Source organism: Vicugna pacos, chromosome 13 (genome assembly GCF_048564905.1).
Source record: "Vicugna pacos chromosome 13, VicPac4, whole genome shotgun sequence".
Classification (NCBI taxonomy): domain Eukaryota; kingdom Metazoa; phylum Chordata; class Mammalia; order Artiodactyla; family Camelidae; genus Vicugna; species Vicugna pacos.
Window position 1 is genome coordinate 4,435,154 of NC_132999.1, and position 16,285 is coordinate 4,451,438.

Here is a 16,285-nt window from a genome sequence, read left to right on the forward strand (position 1 = left end):
TAATGTCAGTAACACTTTTTTCCTTAAACAATTATGCAGCAATACATTTCTTAAAGTGCAGGTTTTTTTGTTTTTGTTTATTTGTTTGGCATGGTGTCTTATAAGTAGTATAGGTTTGTACTTCGCTGCAAACTGACTTTGGAAAAGAGCACAAGAAGATGAAATAATGGGTTTACCAGCTGTGGTCATGGTGGGAGAGGTGGGTTTTGCAGTGGTCTTTAGGGGACTTCATAAAAGGTGCTCAATGCAAACTTGTTAAGTAATTGAAAATGATTAGCTCTTCAGTTTCTCTGCCATAACAGCTTTGATACATAGTTTGATGGAAGAATTTCAGAGCAACAGCAAGGACTTGAGTGTTTCTGTTATTTTGCACTGTTTTTCCAATGGATTCCCCCAATCAATCAGGCATTTCCTTACTGGAGCCACGTAGACAGTGGTAAGGAAGCTCTTAAGACACAACATCACAGTGGGTGTACCTTCCACAGCAACAGTTAGCCAGCATTCATGCGAATGGAAACCACACGTTCTTGATCATATTAGGGTCCCCATTACTGGTTCACCTGGAGAAGTCCTTCCTCAGAGTCACCAAGTCTCCTCCCTCATGATATGCCTCGGGAATGTGGCCCCTCGCGTTTCCTTCACTGCAGCATCTGTCAGCTGTAGTTCTCACACAGACCTACCTGTCTTACTCGGGACTACTGAGGAATGCCACACAAATGCCAGACACATCTTCCTAAATCATGTTTTGCTCTGATACTCACCTGCTCAGAGTCCTTTAATGCTTCTTATGCCCATGGGAGTCATTAGGTCTGAAATACCGTCATTGGCCATAGGCAGGATTGCCAGTAGCTGAAATCAGTCATCTCATCTCTTGATCTTGAACTGTCTGAGCTGTTAAGTATTGCACCCCATTCCATGGCCTAAAATTAACTTCCTTTCTTTATCCTCCCTATTTGAAATTGCGACCTTTCAGGCAGTGGGAAATATAATCTCTGTCAAGCAATTCTTATTAAACAAATTAATGAAAGGTTTTCCTCTGAGTCTTTGCTTTTTAAAAGAAGAATAACAATATAGTTAATAATTCTTGAATGTTTATTTTATGTTAAACATGGCAAAATTAAATTTAATTTTTACATGTAAGGGAGGCTTCTTGGCAAGTTATTTACCCTTCTATACCCATTGCCTTACTTATAACATGGGGACAGTAATGGTGCCAGTTTTGTGTATGTGGTTTTTAATCAGGAATGCATGTCAGAATTAACTGGGGCAGTTTCAAAATGCACACAGCTGGCCCTGCCCAACAGAACTCATAATTCATTGGGCTTAGGTTAGAGCTCAGGCATCTTTATTTTTAAAAAAACACCAGATGAGTGTGTGCATACGTGGGGGCATATGAGAAGTCTCTGTACCTTTCTCTTGATTTTGCCATGAACCTGAAAGGGCTCTCAAAAAAATTTTCTTTAATTGAAAAAAAAAAAAAGCACCAGGTGATTCTGATGTTTACCTGAAAAGCACTGGCCTATGTGCCAGTAAGCCACTGTCCTTGTTCTCAGTCAGCTCTGTCAGCGGGAAGACAAGGCAGCAGGCTGCCACACAGTGTGGCAAATGCTCTGAGGGGGGCACGCGTGCAGTGCTGGGGGAGCACCGAGGCGGGCTCACTGCCCCGGCCTTCAGGGCTGAGCACTGGAAAGTCCTCCCAAGAGAAGGTAGAATTTGAGCAAATTATTGAAGGGTGCAGGAGTTTTTAGGTCTAAGGTTTTATCCAGACAGAAGGGAAGGATGGTCTTATGGTAAGAATATTAGATGCAAAAAGGGTAGCAAATTTTAGACAATGTAAGTCTAGAAACGAAGGTGGAAGTTGGTTAAGTGGTAGAGGATGAGCCTGGTGAGAGCCCCACTGGGGCTGCCTTGCAGGACCTTATATGCCATGCCTGGGAGTTGAGATAGTCGCACTTTGAGCAGGCTACGCTCCTGTTCCTATAAGGGATCCATACTAAATAGTGGGTCTTCATAGTTGTCCCCACCTGATTTCCTAATGTATTCAACTAAACACACGCAGGCTGGTTACATTTTTTTTTATTAAAAAAATTATTTTTTAATTTTCTTAAGGCTGGTTACATTCTTAATCCTAGAATGTCTTCCCCGTTCATATTTTCTAGACATCTGTGAAAGTACACGTAGTAGCTCATCTCCACTCTCTCCTTAGCCAGTGTTTCTATAGTACATATTTTCTCCAAAGTTAATATGAAACAGATGTTGGTGTTTAGTGTTGGTATTCCGTTTTTGGTATGCATATATCTGCTCTCCTTTCTGTATTTTAGTGATTTTTAGTAGAGGCTTTATTGGCATTTTGAACAGGACAGTTGTTGTTGTGTGGGACTTTCCCATGCATTACAGGAAGGTTAGCATCTCTGGTCCCTGCCCAATAAATGCCTGAAGTGCTTCCCAGTGTTGGAACAATCAAAACTACCTAGCCACTTGCAAATGAGGTTGCCACCACTCCCAGTGGAAAACTGCTGTATTAAGTGCTCAGGTTTTTGTCAGTTATTTGAAGCAAACTGCTTTTTCATTTCGATCCTTACCTACTACATCCATTTTCTTAATATGCTGTCTACTAAAGCCAATACCACATGCTTAACCTGTTTCCTATTGTTATTGGTGAAACTGATTTTTAAAAGAGCAAAATATAATATCAAAATGAAAATCCAAGTATTTTCATAATGATGTGAGACATAAAATTAGTTTTCTCCCCAGTTCCAGTAATTTTAATCATTGCTAAGTAACTGTACAGATCCTTTGTGTTCTCTCTTACAAAAACACTTATTATGGTACCAATGCTAATAAAATAGATGGATTATTTTTGTGAGGAATAGTTATATTTATGTTTGAGACTTCAAGTTTTGATCATGAAATACATTTCAAAAGATAAAATGCCTGTGAGTGAAAGATTATATAGGTATTTTGTAGATTTGCTTTTTTCTTGAAGAGTTTCACATTTTTGTAGATTTTCTTCCTGCTTTAAATTAAAATAGAATTTTATAACCCATAGTGGAATAAAATGCTTTGTTCCTGAAATTTCATCAGGTATCATTTACTATTTCCAAATTTTATAACAATTCTGACAATATGCAGATTAGTCTATTTTCTGTTGCTTTAGAAATGCAAGATGAAACCTAGAAAGAAAATTTTAACCCCTTATATCAGTGTTATGATGCTTTATTTTGCATGAAATAAAATGCCCAGTTCAATCCATTTTGAGCTATAAAAAGGGCATATTGTTGGCTCTCATGACTGAATGTCCAAGGGTAGGATGGACTTCAGGGTTAATAGGTACAGTGAATCAATTGTATCATCAAGGACCCAGTTTATTTCTGATTCTCCATTGCATCTTCTATGGCGTCAGTTAAATTTTTGTGGTCCTAAGTTTATCCTAGTTACAGTTTCGGTTACAGTAGAAGTCTGAGTGCTGCTTTCCCAACATAACTGAACAGGAAACCTGAAATCCACCATGATTAGGCTACCTGGGTCATCTGCCCAATCCTGAGCCATTGTGTCTGGGAGAATAGAAGATGTGATTTTCTTAGGCCAACCAGTAAGTGTATTCTCCTGGAGGTAGAGCTGGGGTCCATTCACCAAAATGAGGAGGACTGTGGAAAGGGACTGCCAAGAGTATAACTCTTAAAAGTGGCTTTTAAATATGGAGGCAAATATTTAAAATAAAATATAATTGAGATCCATTTGAATTATTAGTACAGAAAAGTACGTGGGTTGTTGTTGAACTTTCGTTTCTGGAAAGTTTATAGTAGTATACTTACTAGACTAGAGCATGGACTCCGGAGTTCACATATCAGCCCCGCCACCTCCCTGCTGAATAGTGACCTTGGAGGAGGGACTAACTTCTCTCTGCCTCCATGTTCTCACCTGTAAATGAAATAATGGCATTTATCCCATAGAGTTAAAAGAACTAAATGAATTAATACATATAAAACATTTAGAACAATGTTTGACATACAAAAGACACTTAATAAACTGTAGTCTGCATCTACAGATTCAGTCAATCACAGATTGAAAATATTTGAGGCAAAAAAATTCTAAAAGGTTCTGAAAACCAAAACTTGAATTTGCTGCACACCAGTGGATATTTACATAGTATTTTGTATTTTATTAGGTATTATAGGTAATCTAGAGATGATTTAAAATAAAATATACAGGAGGATGTATCTAGGTTGTATACAAATATTACACCAATTTAGGTAAAGGACTGGAGCATCTTCAGTTTTGGTGTCTGCAGCAGGGTACGGGGGAGAAGGCTGAACCGACTCCCCCAAGATACCAAGGGGTGACTGTGTTGTCATTACTGTTGCTACTTGCTAGTGCTCTCTGGTAAAAAGGATCTACTGGTAGTTTTTGTAACCTGTAGACTTTTCTGATTTAATTAGTAGTATAGTATTCTGAAGATGAGCATATGGAAAATCTAGCTTTAGCTCACCTCATGGCATCACCTGTATTTAAAAATCATAAGTAAAAATTTCAGGCATATTTGAACTGCACCATGTCAGTGAACCTCTCAGAAGTCACGGGAGATACTTCCCTTAACTATAAACAAAGGCTAAAAAGTTAATGTCCTGAATATACTATAGAGACGCTTGGTAGGAGAGTTAACTAGTAGCATGATGGATCTTCTAAGCCCTTCATTTCACTCTTCTTTAGAAACATTTGTTGGTGATACATTAGCCACAGAATAAAATCCATATTTCACAGAGCACTCAGGGCCCTTTAAAATCCAGTATTAGTCCACATGTCCAGTTTCATAAACACTGAATTCATTGTAAGTAGAATTTGGTTATAAACTCATGGTGCAGTATTCTCAGTTAAAGGCCCTGTCAGTATTTCCTTTCTAAGCTTCATAATACAGGACATTAAATTGAAGGTAGAGTTATAACAGTGGTAATAACAGTATGTAACATTTTTGATTATTATGTTCCAAGCTCTTGACATATATGTACTCATTTAATTTGTGACATAGATATTATTGTCATCCTCATTTTCTGTGAGAACCCTGAGGCACAGAGAAATTGTGCCTCTTGCTCACAATAACATGAAATAATAAATTGCTAAGAGTAGGAGTCAAACTAAGTCCATTTAACCTCTGCCCTCTCCTGCCTCTGGGCATTACAGTATATTGGGTATTCTTTCTGTGTACAGTGTCAATAAAGAACAGGGTTTTATTTGAAACTCTGTACTCCTCTCACAGTGATATGGAAGGAAGAATGCAGTGGGTGGGTGTCTGACTCACTGCCCTAAAAAGAAGTCTGCTTTGGGCTCATCCCCTCTGTTTCTTTGTGTCCCTTATGCCTAGCAAGCTGTCAGAAGTGTTCTTTGAGTAAATGTTGGTTAATCAGTGATGGAATGGAATGAGAACTGATTTTTTTTTTAAGGGATGAAGATATTCAAGTTCATTTAAATTTTGTATTGGAAATCTTAGTTCTTAGAATTCAGCCTCCATGTGTAACTCACAGTTGTTGCATATTTCTTGAAAGAGATAACTTTGAAGCTGTCAAATAATTAGATAAGTAACCCTTTCTAATTGGATAATGATTTCTGTGATAAAATGGAAACATCTTAAAATAACACAATAATAAAATTTAAGTTTAAAAAGAATGTTAAAATTATTCCTGTCCTTTCTGTGACTACCATGCTGCGTTTCCCCATGAAAACATCTTTAATTTTGCTGAATTTAAAAAATGACGAGGGGGGCATATATCCAGAAGGAACCCTACTTCAGGATGACACCTGCACCCCAATGTTCATAGCGGCACTATTTACAATAGCCAAGACATGGAAACAGCCTAAATGTCCATCGACAGGTGACTGGATAATGAAGATGTGCTGTATTTATACAATGGAATACTATTCAGCCATAAAAATGACACCATAATGCCATTTGCAGCAACTTCCATGTCCCTGGAGAATGTCCTTCTAAGTGCAGTAAGCCAGAAAAAGAGAGAAAAATACCATACGAGATCGCTCATATATAGAATCTTTAAGGAAAAAAAGAAAGAAAGAAAAGGAAGAGACCAATGATCATAAATACAAAACAGAAACAGACTCATAGACATAGAATACAAACTTGTGGTTGCCAGAGGGGAGAGGAGTGGGAAGGGACAGACTGGGAGTTTGAAATCTGTAGATACTGACAGGTATATATAGAATAGATAAATAAGATTACACTGTATAGCACAGGGAAAGATATACAAGATCTTGTGGTAGCTCACGGTGAAAAAGAATGTGACGATGAATGTATGTACATGTGTAACTGAAAAATTGTGCTCTACATTGGAAGTTGACACAACATTGTAAACTGACTATAACTCAATAAAAAGAAAAAGAAGAATTGTAATCACTAAATAAATAAATAACCAGAGGGAGGGTGCAGCTCAAGTGATAGAGCACATGCTTAGCATGCACAAGGTCCTGGATTCAGTCCCCAGTACCTCCTCTAAAACTAAATAAATAAGTAAACCTAATTACCTCTCCCCCCCAAAAATACAAAATAAAGTTTGAAAATAATTTAAAAATAACCAGTCACTATGTCAACGGTTTATTTAAGACAGACACATAAAGTAGGAATTAAGTCCTTTCATAATGTCAAGAAATAACCATAGTTAAAAGTTTGGAGCATGTTCTTCATACTTGTAAATACAGAATCAAGAAGTCAGAAGTGTAATTGAGTATATTAGGATAGAGCTCCCCCCCAATTTGTGTCTTCATCCACATATTACTTTTCTTAAAATTGTGAGAGAGAATGATCTTTAGCAGCTTCTAGTAAGCAGGAGTTGTTAAATAAGTGGCCTATATTAACTCACCAAAATCAAGTACAAAACACTATTTTCCTCATTTAATACTTGTACATGTAAGTGATTCTCAACCTTTTTTTTCATTATCACCTCCCAAGGAGCCTTTTTAAACATCTTCCCTCTAATTGCCCCCCTATGGTATTTTAGTACCACCATATACTGTATATCTATTTATGGGCAGTGGCCCTCCAAAGGGCCACAAACCACTATAATACCTGAGGGGTTTTGTGCCCTCCCAAGAACCAGTTTTCAGCCTTTTTGAGGTGATGCTGCCCCCATTGAGAATGCATAGTGTGTGAGTGGAGGGGTGGGGAGGAGAAAGAGCTTTGCTATGCATGAAAAGTTACTTGAGTTTCATGACTCTCAGAGAAGAGGTCATTTTTTTCTGTTACTTTGCCAGGTTGTCCTGAAGGGAACATTAGGCTTAATAATTGTCATCATTACTTCACCAGCCTATTATCAAACTCTAAACGTAGTGCCTGAAAGTGCCTCAGTTACCTAGAATATTCTGGGCGCAGTGTTTCCATTCTTGAGAATGTTGATAAATATGGAAAGGACACAGCGACATTATTATAGTTGAAGGCATGTTGTTGAATTTAAGGAACAGTTGTCCTAATTCATTAGGAGCAATAATAAATATTTAAACCTCTATCCCAGTGATTCTTAAAAGTAGTGATTGTGCTTCCCAGAGGACATTTGCAATATTTGGGAGCATTTTTGGTTGTCGCAACTGAGGGAGTGGGTGTCGTTAGTGGCACCTCATGGGCAGAGGCCTGGGGTGCTGCCAGATATCCTGCGAAGCACGGTGTATATCCACCCCTGGAACCGTAACGGAATTACTGGGTCCAAAATGTCAGTGCTGCTGAGCCTGAGAAACCCAGCTTCCCTAATGATTCTGCTTCTTGGAACCTATGTTTGGAAAATAATTGAAAATACAGAAACAATTGTGTATATGCCTAAAGATGCTCACTGAAGCATTATTAACTTCAGTTTTTCCCTTTACAGGGCCTGTTCTTTCAGAAAGCTTACAGACAGAAAATGGGGGACTCAGAGTCCCCCTCATAAGCAGTGTTTTTGGGATTTTGATGCATGTGTATTTTTTAAGTGGAACATGTATCACTATACGTACTTACGAGAAATGAGAAACAAACTTAATTCTTCCAGACTTAGGAATAGATTTGATTGCCTGTGTCAGGACTGCATCAGTTTTAAGAACACTGAAGAACGACTTAAACTCACCCATTTCAGGAATTCTTTATACAACATCCTTCAACTTATTTGTCCACTTTCACTTAACTCTTATACTCTGAATTGCTGTTCTCAAATGTTTTTTATAAGCTACCATAGAATAAAAAATACAGGCAGTTTTTCAATGAAGTTAACTTCTAGTTCTGTGTACCAGTAGAGGTAAATGATAGCCCCATCCCTGGGGCTATCAAATATTCTTTTATTTTTTTCTTTACTGTGATTTAATATGGAAGAACAAGAACAAATGGTAAAAAATTGGAAGCAATCATGTCATAAATGTCTATCATTAGAGTAAATAAGTAGATTTTAGCATTCTTCATACAATAGAATATTATACAACAGTTAAAATTAATCTGTATCATAAATCTCTAAAGAATAATGTAAATGCAAAAGCAAGGCATAAGATATTTAGAGTATGATAACACTGAAATCAATGTTAATATCGCAGAAAACACTATTGTTTATAGATATGTATGTATATATTAAAAATATAAAATCATGAATGGAAGGAATACACACCCAACCTCAGGATAGTGGTTACCTCTGATAATGGGAAGGGAACTGGATCAAGGAACAGTAAAAAGGCCCATCGACCATATCAATAACCTTATATTTCTTAGAAGAAAAAAGATAGCTCAAGCATATAAATAAGGCAGTATAAAGCTGGTTAGAGCAGAGTATAGGTGTGTTGAATGTTTTTATTCTGTTTTTGAAATACTGCAAAAATCACATTTTTTGAAAGTAAATGTATTTTTCACATTTGTTCATGTTTGAACTGAGGCCAAATATAGAAAGATTTTTATAATAGTCATAATTTAGCAATACATGTATAATGAAACAGTAATGAATGACTTCCTCATAACCGTAACTGGTTAACTACAGCAAAAAAAATGATTTCCAAGGGCTTTTATCTCTTTGTTTTTGAATGTTAAGTACTTTCTGAAGGTATTTAGGGTCTGCTGAATGTTAAGAAAAGTGAATGGTTCTTGAAATTACTCAAGAAATGATTGGGGTGATTGAGTATGATTTACAATTCCACAGGGTGACAAGTTGGTAATCTTTTTTTCTTCCCCCTTTAACTTAACAAATTATTTAGAATATTTTCTAAACAAATATATTTAAACAAATACGTTTAGAAAGAAACCATATTGTGCATTAAAATTGAAAAATCAGCTTATCTCATAGCAAGAGAGAAATGTGATATCGCTGAGCCTCTTAATGGTGATATTATGCTGTGCCTGTTAGCACAGATAACAAAATATTACAAGGTATTTCATTTTGGAAGAATTATTTGTTTAAAACCAGTTACTATTGTGTTTACATTCAGATTTCTTTGTAAGTTTTTTCCTCTGGGACCTTAGACATCTGACCTTTAAATTAGTAAGGGTTCTTTACAAGTTTGTTCTATCAAAAAAAAGGATTAAACTTAACATGATTGTTTCTTGTATGATAAGTGGCACTATCAACATAGGCATAATCAAGTATATTTTTGCCTAGTTAGCGCCCAAAAGTGTCTTGTTATTAAAGAAAACATCCATAAGCGTATCTGTAGTAACTTACCCTAATACAAGGATTTTTACTTGCTTTTGTGCTCATTGTCTTGTGACAGAAATTTGACTGACTCATATAAATGTTTGGTGGGAGATAATCTACTAGATTGTATTAAAAAAAAGTTATTTTAGGTTTTGGGACCATGCTGCTAAGGGATAGATTTATAGAGGATACTAGCCATTGCTTGGACATGCAGTTGGCAGTTAACTTGCCAACGGATTGTTAGAAATTCTAAGTAAGGAAAACGTGTAAAACGATCATGTAGTGAAGACATTTAAATTTCTGTAATGAATTCAGTATTTTGAGCATTGAATTTCTTAAAAGAAAGAATGGTATCTAGTGTCACCAAATTTAGATGTGTTAAACAGAGCATATGGCCATTTTTCTAAAATCACACATTTATTGGATTATTACTGTTGATCCTGTATCAAACCAAAGTTTAGACTGAAAGCAAAGAGACTGAGAGTGCATTCTGCTTAGCAACGAACTTGTTGTCTCCTGTTTTGCTACTGAATGCACGTACTCATGGCTCAGAAGTGTATCTGCAGCCAGCTGGTCTCAACCGGACAATACTTCATTCACCTAATTTCCAGACTAGTCAGGCAGAGACATCAGCTCATTATTTTTAGTCATGAGGAAATTTATTTGTAAACTTCAAGTAGTAGCACACTGATCTCAAAAGCCCCTGAACTATGAGCAATTGCCTTCTAATTCAAGAATGTGAAGCCCTTGGAATTTCTTACTGCTTTGCTTGATTTTTTCCCTCTTAAAACCTCCTACAAGTATATTGTTTAAAAAACAGCCTCTAAAATCCTAGAAAAGAGAAAATAGCTTTTATTAGAAAAAAGTACATTACATTCTAAGCATATTTTTAGAATTATCAAAAAACAAAAATTCAAGAAGTTAGTTTTGTGTGCAGACTTTTGTTTTCTGCCTTGATCCTCACATGATTATTTTCTCATAGAAAACGACAGTTTTGTTGGCATGTAAAGCTCCAGTTTCCTCAGAGTCAAGCTGTGTACATAGAAAAAAGGTACAGTATCACCGCTGTCTACTAGGAACTTACTTGTTTTTATTACGTCTCTGTATTTGAAATAAGCTGTTAAATGTGATGTCAGTAGTAGAATGGATAACTAAGTTGTGGTATTTTTGTACAGTAAAATGCTACACATCACTGAAAATGAATGAACTTCAGCAACGCATATCAACATGGATGAATCTCAAAAACAATGTTGCATGAAAAAAGCAAGTTAAAGGAGAATACAGAGTATGATTCTGTTTGCAATATGAAAAAAAACCAAAATGAAACAGTATACTTTTTAGAAATACCTATAGTGAAATGATTAGCACTGAAATCATGATGATATTTGCATCAGCAGAGGGACAGGCATTGAGGAGAGAGATGCAGGCAGAATCAAGAGGAAGAATCTTAAGCTAGGTGGTTACACAGGAAATAAAAAATAACCCAAAATTCTACTACGATAAAATTACTACTATTAACGTCATAGTGTGTCCTCAGAAAATATATTGTTTTAGACATGTATCTATGAGTAATTTCATAATTGAAATTAGTTTATGTAAGTTTTTTAACCTACTTTTTTTCATATTATGAACATTTTCAAACATCATTTAAAAAATTTAATGGTTGTATTTGATTCCTTGATTTAGGAAAATTTTAAAGTTGCCTTTTAAATAATATCTTTAGTATATATTTATATTATACATAAATGTCCTCTCTTTGTAACTGTCATATGGATTTTAATGACAAACTTTCTTATTTAAAATTGCATGCCAGACTAAAGACAGGGAAAAGACATATACTTTACATGTAGGAATATGCAGCACAGTAGTGTCTGGGAATATGTGTGAATGACTAAGGAAAATTACCAGTTCAAAACAATGTCTTAATTTTGCTTCCACAGCACAGTGTTCATACATATAGGAAATTTGGAAAACCTTAAAATGCTTTACTTCTAGGGAAAGTAGTATCTATTTTCATTTTTTCATCAATTTTCAAAAAAGAATGAATAAACTTGAACATGCCCTGAAATTAGCATCATCTGAAACCTTTTTTCAAATTTTGTATTTATGCAGCTTTCAAAATATTTCACCTTGACATCTTTCTTTTCATCTTTGAACCACAGGTGTGTTAAAAGAAGCTTCATACTTTTATAATTGATTTATAAGGAGCTTCTCAAAATATTATTTTTTAAGATTTTGTTAAGTGTGTCCAAGAAGTGTTTTTGAGGTTTTTCCTAAGTAACTTTTGCTTAAAAGGATATTATATTTTGCCAAGACTAAAATGAAAGGTCTGTGCTCAGTTTTTTAAAAAAGAAAAACCACAAGATTTAGTAATTTTGAACTAACACCTTTAATAGATAATCATAAATAATTAAGTTTTGTTTTTGTTTTTTTTTGTCGGGAAGAGTACCAGATGATAAAACTATTAATGAGATCCTAAGACCTTACATTGATCCTGAAAAGTCTGATCCTGTAATTCGTCAAAGGTATGTTTCAAAAATTTTCCAACTTTCTGAAATTATTAAAAATGTTAAGGAATGTATTATGTGCATATTTGTTATGTAAAGCCATGTCTTTATTAGGATGTTATATTTCAGTACAGTTTACTTTCTGTCCCATTTCCTTGGTGTGTACTCAAGGCTTTGTCAGTCAAAGACGATGTTGTTGGTGAGGATTTTGGTTGTAGTAATAACAGTACTTAACACTTACTGTTTACTTGTGTTCTAGATACTCTTTGAAGCTTATAATAATAAATGTATTAATTCATTTTAATCTTCATAATAACCGTTTAATGTAGATTACTCTCATTACATCCATTTTACAGATGGGGAAACTGAGCCTTAAAGTGGTTAAGTGACTTCATATAGCTAATAAACAGGGAAACTAGGATTAAAACCCAGAAAGTCTGGAGTCAGTCTGTACCCTTAACCCTCAAACTAAACTATCTTTTCCAAAGTTGAACTTTAAACTCTGAAAATTAAGAGTTTCCAAGTAACTATTAAAGACAGGAAATCCCCTTTCAGCCAAGTCTTCATAAAACTTAGCAAGATACACTCGGCCTCCTGTCCAGAAATACACCGTGGACAAAAATGATTAACACAGCATAGTGGAAAGATTCAGTCATGAATATCTGGGTTAGAGTAGCTAATTCTGTCCCCTTATTAGCTGTCTGATCAGGAGCAACTTACTTAACTTTCAGGCCTTAAATTTTTTCATCAGTAAAATGAGAACGATGATGTTTACCATGTAGAGTTGTTATGAAACTTTAAGAAATTGTATATATCAAGTTTCTGGTACAGGGCTAGTAGGCAGCACCCAAAAAGGAAACTATTTGTATATGAGTCATTAGTGTTTCTGGGCAGGAAGTTCTTTTCACCAGGTGATACCTGCTTAGAATAAGAATGCTTGGTTTATTTTGAATTTTAAACTGAGTGAATTCTAAAGTGTCTGATCCAGTTCTAGTTAAATCTCATTTTCTACTTTTCATAAAAGGTGGTGCCCTGGCTCAAGCAGACCCATGTACCATATTAAGTAGTGTCTTTGGGACCACTACCATAGTAGAGCTGCTTTTCCCCTTACTACCAGCAATCTAGGTATTTATTGTTGGTCATATATTTAACAATAAGACAAAATACCTGTCACCGAATTGGATACTTTTTTTTTTAAATGAATGAAAAAGCAAGATTAATTCAGTCTGTACAGAGAGAAGAAAGGTAATTTTTAAAAATTCAGATCCTTGGTTAGAAAATATATTCAACACCTTTTCTTTGCTTGGATAGATAAATTTTCAGTAGCGTTAGCTGCTTACATATGCTTAGTCTTCCACAGACACAGTTGTTTTCTTTTTTTACTAAAGTATAGTTGATTTACAATGTTGTGTTATTTGATAGAGTTTTAAAATACACTAAAAATCAGTTTTGCTTCCTTCAGTATGACATTTTTTATTTCAGGTTGAAAGCCTACGTTCGCTCTCAGACTGGGGTCCAAATTTTAATGAAGGTTGAACATATGCAGCAAAACTTAGTAAGGTAAAATTGCTTCCCTCTCTATGTCTTTAAATATTTTCTAATTTGGTAATAATATTTTCTAATTAAGTAGCTTGATTAGCTTAAGTAGCTAGATATTTTACTAATTATCTGGCTGTCAACAAAGCCTAGGCTTTTATAAATGACCATCAAATTAAAAATTTTAATTAATCACACTATCATTAGAAATATTTTCTACAGCAGAGTTCTGATGTTCAAGTTTTTGCCTTTGGAAGTAAAAAATTCACGTGATCAACTGACCATTGTATATATTACAGTGGAAAGAACTCTGCATAGAAATGGGAAGAGAGCCAGGTTTTTAACAAACCATGTGATTTGAGAGTCTTAATAGCACTGGGCCCTCTTTTCCTTCATTAATGGGATGATGAAGCAGACATTCAAAGATCGCTGGGAGTCCCTGCAAAGTCTGCTGAAGTGCCAGATAGATGTCATTACCCTGAATTGCAGAATACTGATGTTTAAGATCGGATGCTTTCCCCACCCCCCATTGTTTCATTAACAAAAGTACTAGGTCCAGTTCAGACTAGATATGATTGGTCTCGTCTGTGATTTCATTTACTAGTATAGCTTAGAGGTTTAAGAATCCAAGCTGTGAAAGCAGAACTGGGTTTGAATCCCAGCTCTGTCTGTTTCCAATTTTGTTAACTTGAGTAAATGACATAGCCTCACTCGCCTTAGTTTCCTCATCTCTAAAATGGGGATGATAATAATCAGATTGTCATGAGAGGTTAAGATACTTACACGTTCTTTTAAGTAAGTGCAAGTAAGTGCGTGCTTTTATTATTACTGTTGCTACCATTACTATTATTGTTGCTGCTACAACAGATTCTTACCAAAAGACTTCTTCCAAAATTCAAGGCAACCAAAATTGTATGTGATATAAGGGAAATGTAGGATGCTGATTATTTTGAAGTTTATAGTATAGGACAGACTGCTTAGGCCCAGGCAGCATTTGTTTTCAACTTGGAAATATGTGCTGTAAATCCACGAAGAGAGAACGGGGATGGCGATGTCAGCTTGCCCTAGGAGACCAGGGGTTTCTAGGAGAGCGGCAGAATTGCCTACAGCATGACATGTTCCGGGGGACGGGAGGGGCAGTTCATAAAAACCATTTCGGGCAGTCGCACAGAGAGAAATCAGGGTACATAGAGACCAGAAGACAGGAGGATACCAGTCAGAGTGGTAGGTTTTATTTTAACAAGAACTAAAGGGGATAAACCCTAACCAAAAAAAGGTCAAAGGAGTGCATGGCAGAGAAGGCTGGATGACCTAATTCTGGTCACTGAGCTTCTCTGGGCTCCATTTCCTTTAAGGTCCTTTACTTTCTCTTATTTTATGACTTTGCTTCTTTAGGACCCCAATAAGAGCTTTGCTTAGGCCTTGGGTTAATCTTCTTAGCCCCCGAAGGGGAGGGAATGAGGATTAATGAAGTAAAAGGTGAGCGGTCAACACCACCTGAAGGAATACTTAGAACAGGGTGTTTTCTAACGAAACCTGAGTCAGCCTGAGCAACATGAGAAGTGCTGACAGTTCCTTATTTATGTGGGAAACGTGTCCTCCAGGTTTCCCCATTTGACTCATTTGCTTGAACTCAATGATGTATGAAAATCCCATCAAAGAAGAGGAAGCAGAAGATTATAACCAAGGTCTAAGAACTTTGGCTATAAAAATTGCCACCCTATTTAACTCTGCATTGTGATGTTATCACTTTAAGGCAATAGTAATGTTAGAAAATCCAATTAAAGTAGCTTTTATCATGAAGGTGAACCTAAGCTGGGATAAGGTACATCCTTATATTTCTTTTTTGTTTTTTGGGGGAGATTTTTTTGGTTTTGTTTGTTTGTTTAGAATGGGGGAGGTAATTAAGTTTGTTTGCTTGCTTGTTTGTTTGTTTAATGGAGGTACTGGGGATGGACCCAGGACCTCGTGCGTGCTAAGCACAGGCTCTACCATTGCGCTGTCCCCTCCCACTAATCCTTATATTTCTGATGGTTAGGTCAGCCTTAAGATCTAGTTATCCTAATTTCTGCAAAACTTCCCAGTTTTATTAGTATTTTCTAATCATGAATAATGAAATTAGATACAATGGAGATACATTTGGAAGGAGTTTTTTTTAATTAAAGATTTTTAAACAGATAATACATTCATACATAGACTAAGATGAGCGTTTACATTCGATTGTATACTTAATTACAGTTATATCATTAAAGGAAAGAACATTCAGAGAACATCCAAGTGAGATTATTATAGGTTATAAAATGTGAGCTTCTAATTTAAGATAAGCATGCTAAATAAGAGGATTTTATTATTTCCTGAAAAGTGCTTAGAAGGCAGAAACATGTATTTTCCTTGTGGCTGTCTGATTTTAAATGTGTCGTACAGTTTATAGCATTCCAGTAACTTCAGAGTCAAGTCTTTTTACCAAATACTTGGTATTGCCAATTTCCACTGGTTGAGTTTTCTATTCTTGGAGGGTTTATGACAATTGTCTCTGCATACACCTGATCAGCTAGAGCAATCTTAAATGTTTCCCAGGCTTTACCTTTGCCATATATGACTTTT

The 16,285-nt window shown here is 35.8% G+C and overlaps 1 protein-coding gene across 1 annotated transcript in view; it reads left to right on the plus strand.

Moving 5' to 3' along the window:
* The window catches only part of ZNHIT6 (zinc finger HIT-type containing 6), a 49,947-nt gene that overhangs the window by 16,358 nt on the left and 17,304 nt on the right, over positions 1–16,285 (plus strand). Inside the window, exons 6-8 of the mRNA XM_006205928.4 lie at positions 10,621–10,689; positions 12,083–12,163; positions 13,628–13,705. Of these exons, the coding sequence (XP_006205990.2) occupies positions 10,621–10,689; positions 12,083–12,163; positions 13,628–13,705 (228 nt within the window). The remainder of the gene's footprint in view (positions 1–10,620; positions 10,690–12,082; positions 12,164–13,627; positions 13,706–16,285) is intronic.